The 16,071-nt window shown below is 36.0% G+C and overlaps 1 protein-coding gene across 1 annotated transcript in view; it reads right to left on the bottom strand.

Moving 5' to 3' along the window:
• The window catches only part of LOC149844128 (uncharacterized), a 61,996-nt gene that overhangs the window by 39,561 nt on the left and 6,364 nt on the right, over positions 1 to 16,071 (bottom strand). The window contains exons 3-7 of the mRNA XM_090000334.1: positions 15,364 to 15,463; positions 15,064 to 15,148; positions 14,875 to 14,924; positions 14,702 to 14,767; positions 5,490 to 5,569 (exon numbers count right to left, since the gene is read on the bottom strand). Of these exons, the coding sequence (XP_089856460.1) occupies positions 5,490 to 5,569; positions 14,702 to 14,767; positions 14,875 to 14,924; positions 15,064 to 15,148; positions 15,364 to 15,463 (381 nt within the window). The remainder of the gene's footprint in view (positions 1 to 5,489; positions 5,570 to 14,701; positions 14,768 to 14,874; positions 14,925 to 15,063; positions 15,149 to 15,363; positions 15,464 to 16,071) is intronic.

The following is a 16,071-nucleotide window of genomic DNA, read 5'->3' as shown; positions in this document are numbered from 1 at the left end:
CCTGAACCACCACTAGCTCAGCCCAGTTCTTATCATAGCTTGAAAGGGATCCAACCGTCCAAATGTTGCCATGTCAAGACCCAAGCTCATGTACAATCTGTTAGAAAATATGTACTTGTCGTGTTTATACCTAAGTATACTCTTGTATACTTATGGGTATCGTGTATTATATTTATTGATTTCTTTTTGTTTTGTGTTCTAGGTATACTAAATGCAGAGTAATTGTTTGTATTTTGCTCTTAGTCAAGGTATACACTAAGTATACCTATTTAGTTAGGGTCAGTATAGTTATTGTATACTTATGGGAAAGATTAGGGTGCTTTTTTTACTCTCTTTTTCTGTTTTTTTTTTTTGCTTTTTTGTATTTATTATTGTAAGCTAGTCCAACTAGCTGTTGGCCTGTCAAACTAGCAGTTAGACTATCCTAAAGGCTAGTATGTGGCTGTTTAAGAGTTTTGTACTTCTTGGAAATATTCATGTCTCTTATTGGCCTTTGTTAGGTGCATCTGCATATGTACTCTTGCATGTTATCCTCCTGAATCTTTTATTTTGTTTGATATTTAGTACATTATATTTGTCATTTCTTTACATTTATGATCAAAATGTGAAAGATTTGTGGTCTCTTTTCTTGCAAAGCATGTGTCTTTGTCTCAATGCATGATTTGTTCTGTTGGAAATTTTATGATTCTATATATAGTTACTAGCCTTTGATGTATAGCTCCTATACGATAGCTTTATATGATTAATCTCTTGTGAGGTTTATCTCTTCCTTCAAAAGTTTTTAATCATAATTATTGGAACTTGAAATGCATGATGCACGCATCCTCTTCATGTCATGCGTCCTTTAAGCATTTATGAGTCTTGAATTTAGAATACATGTGCATGAATAATTATCGTTCTTTCATGAACATGAGGATTATGGTGTATGTATATTGCCTTGTGCTCTATGAGCCTATTTGGGATTGATTCAAGGTGTTTGATGTCTTGAATTTCTCCTTTTTGACATCATATTCTTGGGAGTTCTATGAGAATCTATGGATATATTCTTTTTTGGTTTGCCAATCATGGCCCTTTCATGTATGCATGTTATATGCAAATCATATTGTGAGATTTAATCATTATCATTCTTTTGTGAGCATTCTCTTGTGAAAATGTGCATGAATGCAAGATTTTATGTCATGAAAGAGCTCTTATAGGTTCTTAAAGTATTGTAATTGAATTTTTTCTTCATATATTATTCTAATGTGTTTATGATGATGCATGTGATTGCATTACATGGATGTATGCTTCTTATCTCATGCATACTTGGATTTCTCCAAAAGATCTCTTTCAGGCTTTTGTCTTAATCTGGAACTAGTTTCCCAAATTTGTTTGGAGTCTGGACCCTTTGGTTTACCTCGATTTGAAATAATTTTTTTGAGGTTTTTCTTTTTTTGGTTTCTTGCCTTGGTTTAGTCCATCACATTCGTTATTTGTTGCTCCATCACTCATCTCTTTGTGGCTTGTTTGAGGTGAGTTGTGTGCACCTCATTTGTTGTGGAATTACATATCCTTGTTTATTAGGGTGAGTTGTGCGCACCTTGTTGTCGTGTTAGTTTAGATTGCCGGTTTGTGAGTGTCGTGTTGGCACTCGATTTGGCTCTAATTGACGTTTGATCTTTGGTTCTGTAAGTGTATTGTATCATGCATTTGTTTGGCATATATGATTTGATGTGATTGAATGCTCGAATTGATCTTTATTTGTGATGGTTAATCTAATATTTGTTTGTGACCATGTTGGTCCTTGCGAATTGCATCCCATATTCTTGAATATTATGAAATTTATTGTTCTTGCCTTGATTTGAATATTATTTTCAAAATCATCTTTCCTATCTTCCTATTGGCATTAATTTGTTTTCATTACAAGTTCTTTTTTTATCTCTCTTGTTTTCACTCCTTTTTATTTGAGTGATTTTTCTTTGGATAAGAGATTTTGTTTTATCTGTTTTACAACCATGTGTGTGAGTTATGTGCTGATGGTGTTGTTTACAGTTTAATAACTATTTGTGAGGTGAGGCATGTGCACTTTTAGTGATTTTAGCTGGTTTTTGTTGTCAGTTTAGAAAGTCGGTCTTGCTAGTACATGGTCGTTGGTATGGTTATTGCCGACATTTGCTTTGATCACTTGTACTATGTGTTGATGCACTCAGATTTTGCGGATGTTGAGTTGGAGGATAGGGAGGTGATTGCTTGTAGTGACCAAACTATTGTTTTTATAAAATCATGGTGGGATTTGTGGAAATTGTCGCTCTTCTTATTTCCCTTTGATGTTAAATTTTGTTGCATATAGGATTTCTAAAATCCTATGTCACATAGGTGCGGTGCGGGTGCGGGTGCGACACTTTAAAAAAACATGGGTGCGGAGGTGCGGGGAGGATATATATATATATATATATATATAATTTTTAACAGTTTTAAGTTAACACTGTGTATTTGTGTGCATTTATGTATTTATATATATAATATAGATAAAATGGATTTGATTAGGGTTAACTAAATCTACTTTTGGATAGAAATGGACCTCGGTGTGGCTGGCTTCACCTAACACAAAGGAAGCTATGTCCAAGTGTCGCACCCAGGCTGTCGCACCCGCCTGGGTGCGGGTGCGACGCGGGTGCAGTGCCCTGTTAGAAGAGTCCGTGTGACATAGCTAAAATCTCTTCATATGCTTTCTAATCTTTTAAGCTGCTCTTTTGCCATTATATGGGAAATAGTTATTCTTAAATATTTCACTTGCATGCATTATGCACTATGTCACAGGGACTCTTCAACTAGGTGCCGCACCAGCGTCGCACCCTCACCCGATGCGGTCAACCTGACCCAGGGTTATTTATGTCCAACTTTTGGACTTTATATATATATATATATATATATATATATATATAATTTTTTATATTTTTGCCGCACCCCCGCACCCGCACCCATGTGACATAGATTATGCATTATAATATGCCTTCTTTGCATATTGATATTGAGTGTATATTGAACGTATTTATATTTATTTCATATTGGTATCGGTATTGTTATTGAAATTTATATTGTTGTGATCATTTGAGCTTTTGCATTTCTTTGAGATATTGTAGTCTTGCTCTTATATGATTCTTTTTACTTCTTGACAATTTGTTATAGTTGTTTAGAATTATTGATTATTTATATGTTCGTATGATATAGCTACCTAAGCTATTGAAATATTGTTTGAGCATGATTGTCTCTTGATAGTCTCATAGTCTATATTGATATATGATCTCTATTAATTTGATATTTTGTTTCTACCTTTCGAGATACGTTGATGGTTTCAAAGCTATCTTCAGATTTCGTGGTTCTTGTTTGATGGATTATCATATCTCTTAATTATTTTTGAAATATGTTGAATTAAGTTTTCTAGTGTCATTTTTCTTTAATATTCATGATTTAAATTATTACTATTAACTATTGTTTTAATGATTATTGTAAATATTTTTTCCTCGTGATTGTTTAAATGATTGTGATTTAAAATGATTATTGTATTTTCTATATATTGTATTTTCTTGAGTTTTTTAGTATGTTTGACCATCCTCTCTCCGTATGCATATATATCTAATATTATGACTATTTATTTTGTTTTATATATAGTGTTTTTTAAATTTTGACTATATTTGTGTTATAATCCTTTTGTTGTAGTTGTTGCCTTGTGTTGTTATCCCAATGCAGGATCTAAACAAAGCCATGGATTGGGATAAAGCTCCTTGGAGATTTGAAGATTAGATTCCTAATAATGATCATGGAGTTTCTTTTGGAAGATAGATTGTTGTTGGAGGACACACCATAAAGATTATTGTTTGATGCCTTTAAAGACAGTCTTATCCCTTGTATTATTTTTGCAAACTTTCGTGACTCTCTGTAAGTTTGAGGAGGGAGGGTGTTGGAAAATATGTACTTGTCTTGTTTATACCTAAGTATACTCTTTTATACTTATGGGCATTGTGTATCATATTTATTGATTTCGCTTTGTTTTGTATTCTAGGTATACTAAATGTATACCTATTGCTTGTATTAAGGTATACACTAAGCATACCTATTTAGTTAGAGTAGGTATACTTATTGTATACTTATAGGATAGATTAGGGTTCTTTTTCTACTTTTTTTACTGTTGGACTGGCTGTTGGGTCAAACTAAGCAGTTAGACTGTCCCAACGGCTAGTATGTGGTTGTTTGTGTAGGGTGTGTGCTTTAGTGCTGTAGTGAGGTTACTTTGTAATTTTTATATTTTTTATCATTAATAAAATTATTATTTATTTTAGTTATTGGTGTTCTTGTGCATGTAAGAATGTCACCATTTAGTCTTTGCAAAATGTATTACGTTTATGCTTTAGTCCCGTTTTATTTTTCATTTGGTTGTGCTTTGGGTTCCCTGTGGTTTTATGACACAATCATCTTACCTCTTGGCTCTTGGACCAAACAAGGTCCCATTGGACCAATTTGCAGTCAGGCTAGGCCAGGCCCAGGTCCAACAAGGTTTCAGGCAGCACATGCAGCCCAATGGCCCCAAACCCTGCCTGTCCCAGGCCAGGCACCCGAGAGCCCCAGTGTCCATCCCAGGATGGAAATGAGAGAAAACATGGCAATCTATAACTATAATAATTGGACATATAAGTACAAATCCATATAATGTAGATGGGTTTCTATATTCATATGCTTGTGGATGCAAATGTATGTTTGGATAACCAGACTGTTGGCTGAACCATTCACGTAGGCAGTTCACTCCTGAAAAGGTGCAACCGCAAGGTCGACCACCTCGAATCATGACATCATCATAGACATCATTTATGTGTGTCATAAAAAAATCGTATGTATTGAGTGCCAAAAATTAAGGCTAAATCACAAACAGGGATAACAATCTAGTGAAAGATTATAGAAGACCACTGCTATTTGAACATAGATAAGGAAATAAGAAACCAGAGCCCATGTCCAACCTACCGTTCTTGGCAGGCATGCCTTTCCTAGCTATCTCCAAATAAGATATAGTAATCTGAGAAGATATAAAGCATGTAGGAAACACTAAGCTTCAGTTTATCGGTTATCCAATATATGATTATAAATGGATAATAAACAAGCTCTAGTTTTCATTTCTTTTTCCATGAAAAAATAGCAGGACCTCCACCATTTATTCATAAAACTATAAGGCAATCATCAGCAATTAGAAAATAGATAAAGAATCAAGTTGTATACACATAACACACATATACGCACATAATGGATACGCTCTAGAGAGAGTTGAAACGAACTATTATAACAATTGCTATACGATGATATAAGAAGAAAACAGGCATCTAACACCAGGTCACACATTCCATTACATGGCACAAGCAAATGCAGCCCTTGTTAATTAGATAACAGTATATAGTTACATCTACTAATAATGCCAGAATCAGAAAACGAAAATTCCAATGATCAGCTAAAGAGAAAGGGACCTTTAAAATTGAAGGGAGATTGGACAGCTCGACTGGTGGTAATTCACGTAATTCACCACCAAGGTTGTGAAATGCCTCATCTGAAAAAGAAACACGAAAAGGCTCAACACTCACCTCTATATCTGATGAACATCCATGTCCAAAATAAAAGGCATGTCTTCATAACCGAGTGAATGCACATGTGAAAATGGCTGTATATGAAGATATGTTTTTTAATGCTTTGCTCAGATAAACTGCCTAACAAAAAACGGAATGTCAGAAAAATTGAAAGAGTGAAATTTCTTTTGTGCAAGTTCAAGCATCCCCATAGGGCTGGGAAGAAATGAGCCACTCAGAACTTGGCTGAATAATGACCTCATCCTGACTCATGAAATAGGTTCATATACAGCTTGAAGAACTTATTTTACAATTCATCTTGTTTAATAAACTGAACTTGATTAAGGGCTGCTCAGCTAGCTGCAGTAGGGGGCGTCCAAATCATTATATATCTAAGACTCTAAAATATCTAACATTGCCATCCAATGTTGTTAAGTACCTACGCCTCATGTGTGAGGCGAGCCTTCATGCCTCGAGGTGCAGCATTGAGGCATTAGTGTATATGAGATGTGTCAGAAATTGATGTGGCACCACAAGTCTATTCAGCAAAGAAAATACGAAGAAAAGGAGAGAAAGAGAAATATTTTGGACGGCAGCCACACAGATTGGCATACCCTAAAACCTTTTATATTGTTTTATATTACAAGGGTCATAAATACCCTTTACAAAAGAGTGACATTACAAACACATTCTGCACATGCGCAGAACACAAGTTTACACATAAATATGGGTCTGGATCTCTATTTCAGATCCAACCCAATACAAAATATAACACGTCTTTTCACCCTCCCTCAAGTTGTGCATGGTGTTTGACCATGGACAACTTGCTCTTTAAGAACCAATATTGATGCTTGGTTAGCCCTTTTGTAAACAAATCAGCCACTTGATTTTCAGTCCTAATGTGTTGAGACAAGATTTCCTTATCTTCCACCTTTTGCCGAATGAAGTGTTGGTCAATTTCAATATGCTTTATGCGGCTGTGATGAATCGGATTAAAAGAGATATTGATGGCACTTTGGTTGTCACACAATAATAATGAGCTCGTGATAACTTCTCCTAGATCCTATAGCAAGTGCCTTACCCAAGTGGCTTCTGCTGTCCCAGCTGCCATGGACCGGTATTCTGCTTCTGTGCTAGATCTGGCAACAGTCTTTTGTTTCTTACTACTCCATGATACTAGGTTATTCCCGATGAATATGCAATAACCAGAAATTGACCTTCTCTCATCTGGATCACCTGCCCAATCGGCATCAGTATAAGTAAGTATTTCATGACCCCTCTTGCTTGACCAAGTTCTTTGATAAACAAGCCCATCTCCAATAGTTCCCTTCAGGTATCTCAAGATTCTCTTCATAGCTTCAACATGTCCAGTTCTCGGTTCGTGCATAAATTAAGACACTTGATTCACAGCATATACAATATCTGGCCTAGTGAACGTAAGATATTGTAACATTCCCACAACAACAACAACAACTACGCCTTCATCCCAAAACAATTGGGGTCAGCGATATGAACCAAAAAAGAAATTCATTTTGGGTCTTCCACATGAATCCTTTTCCTCCAATCATTTCTATCCAACGCCATGTCCTCGGTGAGGTTCAAAGCATTCATATCCTTTCCTATCATCTCCATCCAAGTCTTCCTAGGCCTACCCCGACCTCTTTTAACTAATATATTTTCCCATTTCTCCAATCTTCTAACTGGAGCATCATTAGGCCTTCGCCGAATATGTCCAAACCACCGTAAACGATTCTCTCGCATCTTATTTTCAATGGGTGCAACACCTACCTTCTTACGTATCTCTTTGTTCTGAATCTTATCTTTTATTGTATTTCCACACATCCATCTAAGCATTCGCATCTCAGCTACACTCATTTTTTGAATATGATGTCTCTTGGCAGCCCAACATTCCGTACCATATAGTAAAGCGGGTCTAATAGTCGTCCTATAAAACTTTCCCTTCAACCGCAATGGCATTCTACGATCGCACAGCACTCCAGTAGCACTTTTCCATTTCATCCACCCAACCTTTATCCTATGATTTACATCTCCATCAATTTCTCCATACTTTTGAATAATGGATCCCAAATATTTGAAATAATCATTCACCGGTATATCTTGCTCACCAAGCTTCACTACACTCCCATCACTACTTCGTTGCTTACTAAACCGACATTCCATATATTCAGTCTTACTCTTACTCAACTTAAAACCTCTAGCTTCCAATGTCTGTCTCCATAATTCTAACTTAGCATTAACCCCAGCTCTAGACTCATCAATCAAAACAATATCATCAGCAAACAACATACACATATTGTAACATTCCCACAATGCTTCAATATCTACTGGGATCATGATATATTTCTCCATCTTGTGAACTTAGCCTTTGATTTAGAGAACGAGGGGTAGTCAAAGGTTTGCAATCTATCATTTCTGCCTTAATCAATAAGTCTAATGTGGACGTTGTATAAGAGTTAGAACATCACCCTTCTTATCCACTTCAACCCCAAGAAAATATCTTAACTTCCCAAGATCCTTCATCTTAAAGTCTTGCATGAGCAAATCTTTTACCATTTGAATGTGATCATCAGAATTACCAGTGATGACTATATCGTCAACATATATGAGTAACAAGGTCGTTACATCTTCATTTCTATAGATGAACAAGGAATGGTCAAGAAAGCACTTACGAAAGCCATGCTTTTGTATTTTGAAAGAGAAACTTTCAAACCAAGACCTAGATGCTTGCTTTAACCCATATAGAGCTCTTTTCAACCTACACACATACGCTTGAGAATCTCCTTCAGCGTAGCCGGGGGGTTGTTCCATGTAGACCACTTCTTTCAAATCTCCATGCAAAAAGGTGTTTTTTACATCCAACTAACTCAACATCCATCTATGCTCTACTGCTAGTGAAAGGATGATACGAATAGTTCCCATTTTAACAACAGGACGGAAAGTCTCATCATAGTCTTGTCCATACTCTTGAGTAAAACCTCGAGCAATGAGTCTCGCTTTATGTCGTTCTATACTTCCATCAGGTTTTATTTGATCTTGTAAACCCACTTTGATCCTACAACATTTTTACCTTCAAGCCTAGGAACAATCTCCCAAGTTTGACATTCATGTAGAGCTTTCATTTCTTCATTCATTGCTTCAATCCATTTGTGTGATGTGATGGCTTGATGAAAGGCAACAGGGTCATCTTGCCTCTCAATCTGTGACATGAATAATTGAAAATCCATAGAAAAGTTGTCATAACTCACCCATCTCTGAATTGGATGGCGAATTCTTGCAGACTTTCTAATAGTGGGTTGATTCATGCTTTCTTCAGCACTGTCAGAAGATGCATCATTATCCATTCTAATATACACTTGGCCGGAAAATTTGTTGAAACCTTCAAACGCTGAAGGTGTTGCTTCTTCTGACATGGGTTGAACTTGATGATTTTCCTCTCTTGTCTCAACTCCTTCACAAGAGGACTGACAAAGTTCTCTCTCACTGCCAAACAAGTTTGCATTCATCCAGGGATCATATAATTCGGTATTGCGAGGCTGACTGTGCTGAGATGAGAGCTCAAATTCAAAATTTTGTTCATCAAACACAACATTTCTAGAGGTCTTAACACGTTTGGTAATGGGATCGTAGCATCTATACCCCTGGTATTCGTCTGCATACCCCATAAATCTGCATTTGGAAGCTTTATCCTGAAACTTGTTCCTTAGGGATGTGTCGATATGCACATAACAAACACAGCCAAAAACTCGCAAATCATTATAATCAGGATGATGTCAAAAAAGAACAAAATAAGGGGATTGATCTGCAAGGATAGTCATAGGCAGACAATTGATCACATGTATAGCAGTATGAAAGGCTTTTGTCCAAAGGCTGATGGGAATATTGTTGTCATGTATCATGCTCATGGCAATTTCAACAATATGACGATGTTTTCGTTCAACCACTCCATTTTGTTGGGGTGTATGTGAGCAAGAAACTCGCCGACTTATTCCATTATTTCGAAGAAATTCAATAAAGTCGGTTGAGGAATACTCACCTCCTCCATCACACTAGAAATGTATAACAATAGTAGAAAACTGATTTTTAACCATGGCACAAAAATTTTAAAACAATTTAAAGACCTCAGATTTATGTTTCATAAAGTGTATCCATTATCCAAGTATAGCGGGAATAGCTATCAATAAAAAGGACATAATATCGACTGCCAGAAGAGGAACAAACAGGGCAGGTCCCCACACATCAGAGTACACGATTTCAAAAGGTCTTGAAGCTCTTTTATTAATAAAGGAAAATGGAAGAACATGACTCTTGCAGAACTGACAACTAGAACACTTCTTAACATCAAATTCAGAAAACAAACTGGTCTCTGGAACAAGATTATTTGACACAAGCTTTTCAACAAAATTACGACTACAATGACCAAGACGATCGTGCCTACATCGAGACAGACTCAAAACACTCGAAGAACTTGACTCTGAAATCTACAATGATGACTTCGAGGTAGAAGATGGATTCAAGACAAAAGAGATAGTAGAAGGATCCTTGTTGAAGATGTACATATTCCCTCGTCGCTCCCCTCTAGCGAACGTCTCCTTCGTTTGAAGGTCCTTGACATGCACAGAAGAGGGTGTAAATTCGACTGAAGAATTTGTATCATCAACAAGCTTGGATACAAAAATAGTATTCTTTTTTATGTTAGGAACAAGAAGAACATAAGACAAATTAAGACTAGAAGGTGATAGTGGAATTTGTGCATTTTCAGTACGAGTAATTCGATGATGTGTTCCATCGCCAGTAACAACATTGTCTTTTCCGAAATAAGGAGATAGGTTAGTGAGCTTACCGGGGTTCCCTGTCACATGAGTAGTTGCTTATGTGAGTCTACATACCACTCTCCCTGATCATTATGCTTAATGCTCATCTGTGAAAAAACTACAAGTAAAAGTTGTTGTACATCTCCAGAAGGCTTGGATCCCTCAGTTCTCCTTTTTCCCTCCCTTTTGTTGTTTTTGCCTTTATTTTGAGGGTTGAACCAACAATTTGCTTTGATGTGTCCCCTTTTTGTTGCACAAGAAGCATGTAGGGACATTTCGATTTCCCATATTAAAATTAGAATTGTCGGATATATTCGGAGTGGGAAGAAGCCCATGACCTCCTTGTCCAGAACATCCATGACCTCTTCCACCTCGATAATCGTTCCCACCACGCACACCACCTTGAAACATATCTATGATCAAAACATTTTGCATATTGGATTGTTCACTCCTAGTAGCCAATCGGTTCAAATGCATCTCATATTGTAGAAGCTTAGCTTGAAGATCTTCAAAACATGGTAATTCTGGTAAACAGGACAGGGATGTGGTAAGAACAAGATACTCTTCTCCCAAGCCATTTAAAGTTTGTTGCACTATTTCCTTATTAGTAACTACACTTCCAACAATAGCAAGTTGATCAGTGATTGTCTTCATTTTATTTAAGTATTCCATAATAGACATAGTGCCCTTTTGGAGAGTTTGAAACTCCTGCTTCAAAAATAAGACCCTAGCCTCTGATATTTGGAAATATGTCTGAACAAGCTTAGTTTGTAACTCTGCCGCACTGCAATCATCAGGAATGGATATCAAGACCTCTTCAGATAATGTTGAAGTAATGTAGGCCACTAAGGCTTAGTCTCGCTTCATCCAAGCCATGAACTCAGGATTTCGTATCAACTGAACTGATGTATTTCCTTTGTCATCCTTTATTTCTTGTGAAATAAACTGTGGCGGAGTAGGGATTGATCCATCCATATGCCCAGACAGATCTTGACTCCTTATAAAAAGAACGATTTGCCTTTTCCAAGTCAGAAAATTGGAATGATTTAATTTTTTAGATACAAGATGACTCTAGAAATTTGAGGAAAGACTAGCATGAGAAGAAGAAAAATCCATGATTAAGGAGGTAAATATAACAATATGTTGAGAAATTGTAGGTCCAAACTGAGTAAGCAAAACACTTAGTTTGTTTTGATTTAGAATTCAGCCCAACCAGTAAGTTAGTCGACCAGACTACAGACTACAGTCTACGGGTAGAACAATATGTTGAGGGAACAACTCCTTTTTTTCTTTTTTCTTTTTCCTTTTTTTTTGGAATCGGTTCTCAATAGATTAGTCTGATATGTGATATCAAACGTATCCCAAACAACAGGAGTTGTTTTACCGTGACTTCTTAAAAGCACAATGCGATCAGGCTGAATCAGAGACGCAGATTGAATCAAACAACAGGAGTTGTCTTCATTTTGCAGTAAATCAAAGGTGACAGGTGCAGGAAAAATAAAAGACAATCTGCTGATAATGACGAAGCAGATTTAAATACAAAATCAGATGTAGGTAAGAGGTAGTTCTGAAATTAAAAACAATGGAGACACAAATCTGAAAACAAACAAAGGATCAGGCAGATCTATTTAGGGTTTGCAAAATCAGATTTGATTCAGAAGAAGGGAAACACAGATCTGATATCAAGGAAAATTCAAATCAGACGCAGATCTGAGACTAACAAACACTCAGAATCAAGCGCAGATTCAGATGCAAATCTGATCTGGACAGAAACACAATATCAAACTCAGATCTGGGAAATAGGAAACACAAAGAGAAAGAGAGAAAAGAAAGATCGAAGAACAAAGATGAAGGAAGAAAAGCAAGAAAAACAGTTCTTCTGACTTGAAATTAAAATCACAAATCTATTTGGGCATACCTTTGGAAGAAAACACCACCCCGTGCTCTGATACCATGTTAGAAATTGATGTGGCACCACAAGTCCATTCAGCAAAGAAAATATGAAGAAAAGGAGAGAAAGAGAAATATTTTGGACGGCAGCCACACAGATTGGCATACCCTAAAACCTTTTATATTGTTTTATATTACAAGGGTCATAAATACCCTTTACAAAAGAGTGAAATTACAAACACATTCTGCACATGCGCAGAACACAAGTTTACACATAAATATGGGTCTAGATCTCTATTTCAGATCCAACCCAATACAAAATATAACACGTCTTTTCAAGGTGTGTGCCTTAGTGTGTGAGGCGCACACCGCACTCAAGGTGTGTGAGTTATGGAGAAGCACATGCCTCATATACATGTCCATAAAAAGGTAACTTTGACTGTTTGACATATCACATATTCAGTGAATACTATTCACGTTGGCAAAATTAGACTGGAAAGTCTCAATTGTCATCATGTAACTCCAAGTCTCCAAAATTAGAATGGAAAGCGAAACATTAGAATAGAAACCCAAAAAAGACAGGAAAAACTAAAAAGGGTGGATGCTTTTTGTCTTTTCATCTTCTTTTATGTGTCTTTTAGTCTTCCTCTTCTTGGTACGGATTTATCTCTTTCTAATTTTTTGGTACATTAGTCAACCTCTTTGATATTTTATTTTATTATAATGACAATGGAATCATTACTTAATATTTGCAAAAATATAATTACAAGTTCATACAAAGAAGTGAAATCATCTTGAGCAAGAAAAACTCAATCCTTAGTATTCATTATGTATAATATGAAGTTGAAGGAAAGACGTCTAAGAAGAAAAATGGTTGATGATCCATTAACTCTTGATTACCTTGATTCTGATGATGAATGGGTTGTGAAAAAAGAACTAGTTTGGCATACATATCCTTATTTATTAGAAGATTCTTGTCTAGATCCAAGTTTTGATATGAATGAAATAGTTGTCACTCCTCTTGAGGGTTCAAGTGGAATAAAAAAACTGAAAAGAAAATTTGCAGTTTCAAAAGAAATGTCAACTAGAAAGGGTACGTTTTGATATTTTTATATGATCTAGAAAATTACTTTTTATTATTAAAGTAATAATTAAGCTCAGTATTCTTTGATGGAGGCAAAGCAAAAAAAGTTGAAGAGTTGGAAAATGAGTGTGAATGATGATGAAACAGAAGATGTGGAAGAGCCTATTCCTTATATGGATGATTCAAATGATAGTGTTGAAGGAAGTGATGAAGATGCAACTCAAGCAATGTCATGATGAAACAATAAGTCTACTAAAGTTGAATTTTTCATTTTAATTTATCTTACATATTGATTGAAAATTTTGTCATGGATATTTCAATTTACTTATGGATTGGGATTTGATTAAAAACTAATGATACTATTCGAATTAGTTAAGATATGCTATGTTAGTTTTGTTCTCAATCTTACTTTAAAACCTAATTGGATCTTTTAGTTGTGTGTTTAAAGTGGAAAAATTGTTCATATGCATGTGTTTTGTGTGTGTGTGTGTGTAAATGTGATCCTTTTTTATGTGAAAATTTATATACTCTCACAGGTTATTGATGGTAAAATACACAATTATTTGCTTACTTTTCATTTTATTATATAGTTGCATGTTTTTTTTATCTTGTGTTACTCATTGTTGTGATACTTGCACTTCAACACCTTGATACTTATGCCTCACTTCATCAAGGCTGTAACCCTTCGCCTCGCTTTGACGCTTTTAACAACCTTGTTGCCAACAAGAGCAATATGAACATCAATTAAGACTGTTTAGATAGAATCTACATTTGAAGTACATGACTGGCCACCCCCATCAAAGGTATCAAACACAGATCAACACAACAGCTTGCCAGTAGATAAAGAGTGCACCAAATATTATCTTGCCAAAAAAGGCCAACAGTCTTGTGTCTATAAAATTATCTTTCCAATAAATATTTTATCAATCCAAGAATTGGTGACAGGTGGGCAATGGCCCAGCCTGAATTTTGGTCCAACTAGAGTGCCAATGTGCTGCAGCCTGGTCAAGCCCAACTTATAAAAGGAAAGTGAGCCCAACACTGGCCAGTTCAATGGTCTGAAGTCCAACCTAGGCCTGATGGATCGACCCAATTGAATGGGCGGGCAACATGAGATGGGCTGGCCCAACCTCTAAGTGGGCCGGGCTAAAGCTTAAATTTACAGCCCAAACCCAACCAATACAGGCTAGGCCACAGGTAGCCCACAGATGGCCGAGCCCTAGAATCGGCTAACAAAACATCCAATATGAAAACCCATACTTGGACCAGCAAAAGTGGCGCATACTTGAATAAACAAGAGAAATATGTACCATTAATATGAGATGCACTAGAATTCTCCAAACTATCCTTTGCTGGACAAGGTCCCATTTCCAGATCTATAAATGAAACCAAATTAAATGATCTTAGCAAAATTCGTAAAGCTTGAAACTATAGGGGTCATAAAGATCATAACTCATGATGCAATGCCAGCTGCAAGACTTACTACTGAGTGCACTAAACTGCATATTCCTCTGAATGCTACATATTTGGTCCCTATGGGAAAATAAAAATCACAATGAAAATAGTTACGAAACATAAATATTGTGGTAAAAAGAAACAAAGATTAATACATATATAGTATGGTAAAAAGAAACAAAGACTTCGTGCCATAGAGAAATAGAGAGAACATTACCATACATAAGAACAGCCCATACTCTCTTGAAAGCTAAGAGCCAACTCTGTAGATAATTCAGGATCCCTCCAAGAAATAATTGTGTCTAGAAAAAATTAAAAATGATAGAATAAAAGAAGATTATGACAAAAACACAAGGAATATATAAAATAGGTGATAGCCTTAGCATAATACAACCGCACAAGTTCTGAGAGATCTAACAAAAATATATTAGAGGTAAACGAACATGTATGAACCAACAGAAAAGACAGATAGCACCCAATCTTACAAATATGAACACAATTGAAGGAAAGCAGCTACCTTCTTGTCTCCGGTAAATTTCATCTGATGAGATACGGTGTACAAGTAATGTCTCGTTATCATCCTCATCAATGACAAACAACCCAAGATCTTCTGACCGCTGTTGGATGATGCATAGCAATATTTTAGAAAATAGTAGTCTCTTCTTAATATTCAAAGCAACATATACTAATATTTTCCAATTCCTTCTTTTTAGCAGAAAAGTAGAACAGCCAAAAGAGATGAGAAAAATCGCTTTCTAATGAACACATAAATATGGGCCACAAAATATTATTTTCTGACTAATAACTTCAAGTAGTACCAGGAACATAAAATAATTGTCAAATTTCATAATAGACGAACAAAGAGCACATTAATGGAAAATAATGTGTTGGTTCCTAACTTTTGTCCCAAAGCTGGCCTTTTACAAGAATACTGATCATGACCTCTACCTCTAGTAATCAAATACAGCAAGATCAGTTACATCAAGACAAGTCAAGGACAAAAGACAACATAAATGGCAGCATTTAACTACACAAATGACATTGGTATTCCGAACTTCAATGTTCACCACTAAGAGCAAAAATCGTCATTTTTTTATATGGGCATCTTTAGGGAATGTGACACTCTCAGTATTACCAATATTTTACTGCACACACTCCAACATACCAACCATGAGTATAGATCAACTGGAGGATAGAAGTGCTATCCTCTTGGGAGACCCAAAAC

Source organism: Nuphar pumila, chromosome 3, assembly GCF_984573655.1.
Source record: "Nuphar pumila chromosome 3, dmNupPumi1.hap1.1, whole genome shotgun sequence".
NCBI lineage: Eukaryota > Viridiplantae > Streptophyta > Magnoliopsida > Nymphaeales > Nymphaeaceae > Nuphar > Nuphar pumila.
Note: the sequence above shows the minus strand (reverse complement) of the source record. Positions and strands in the feature narration are given on the sequence as shown.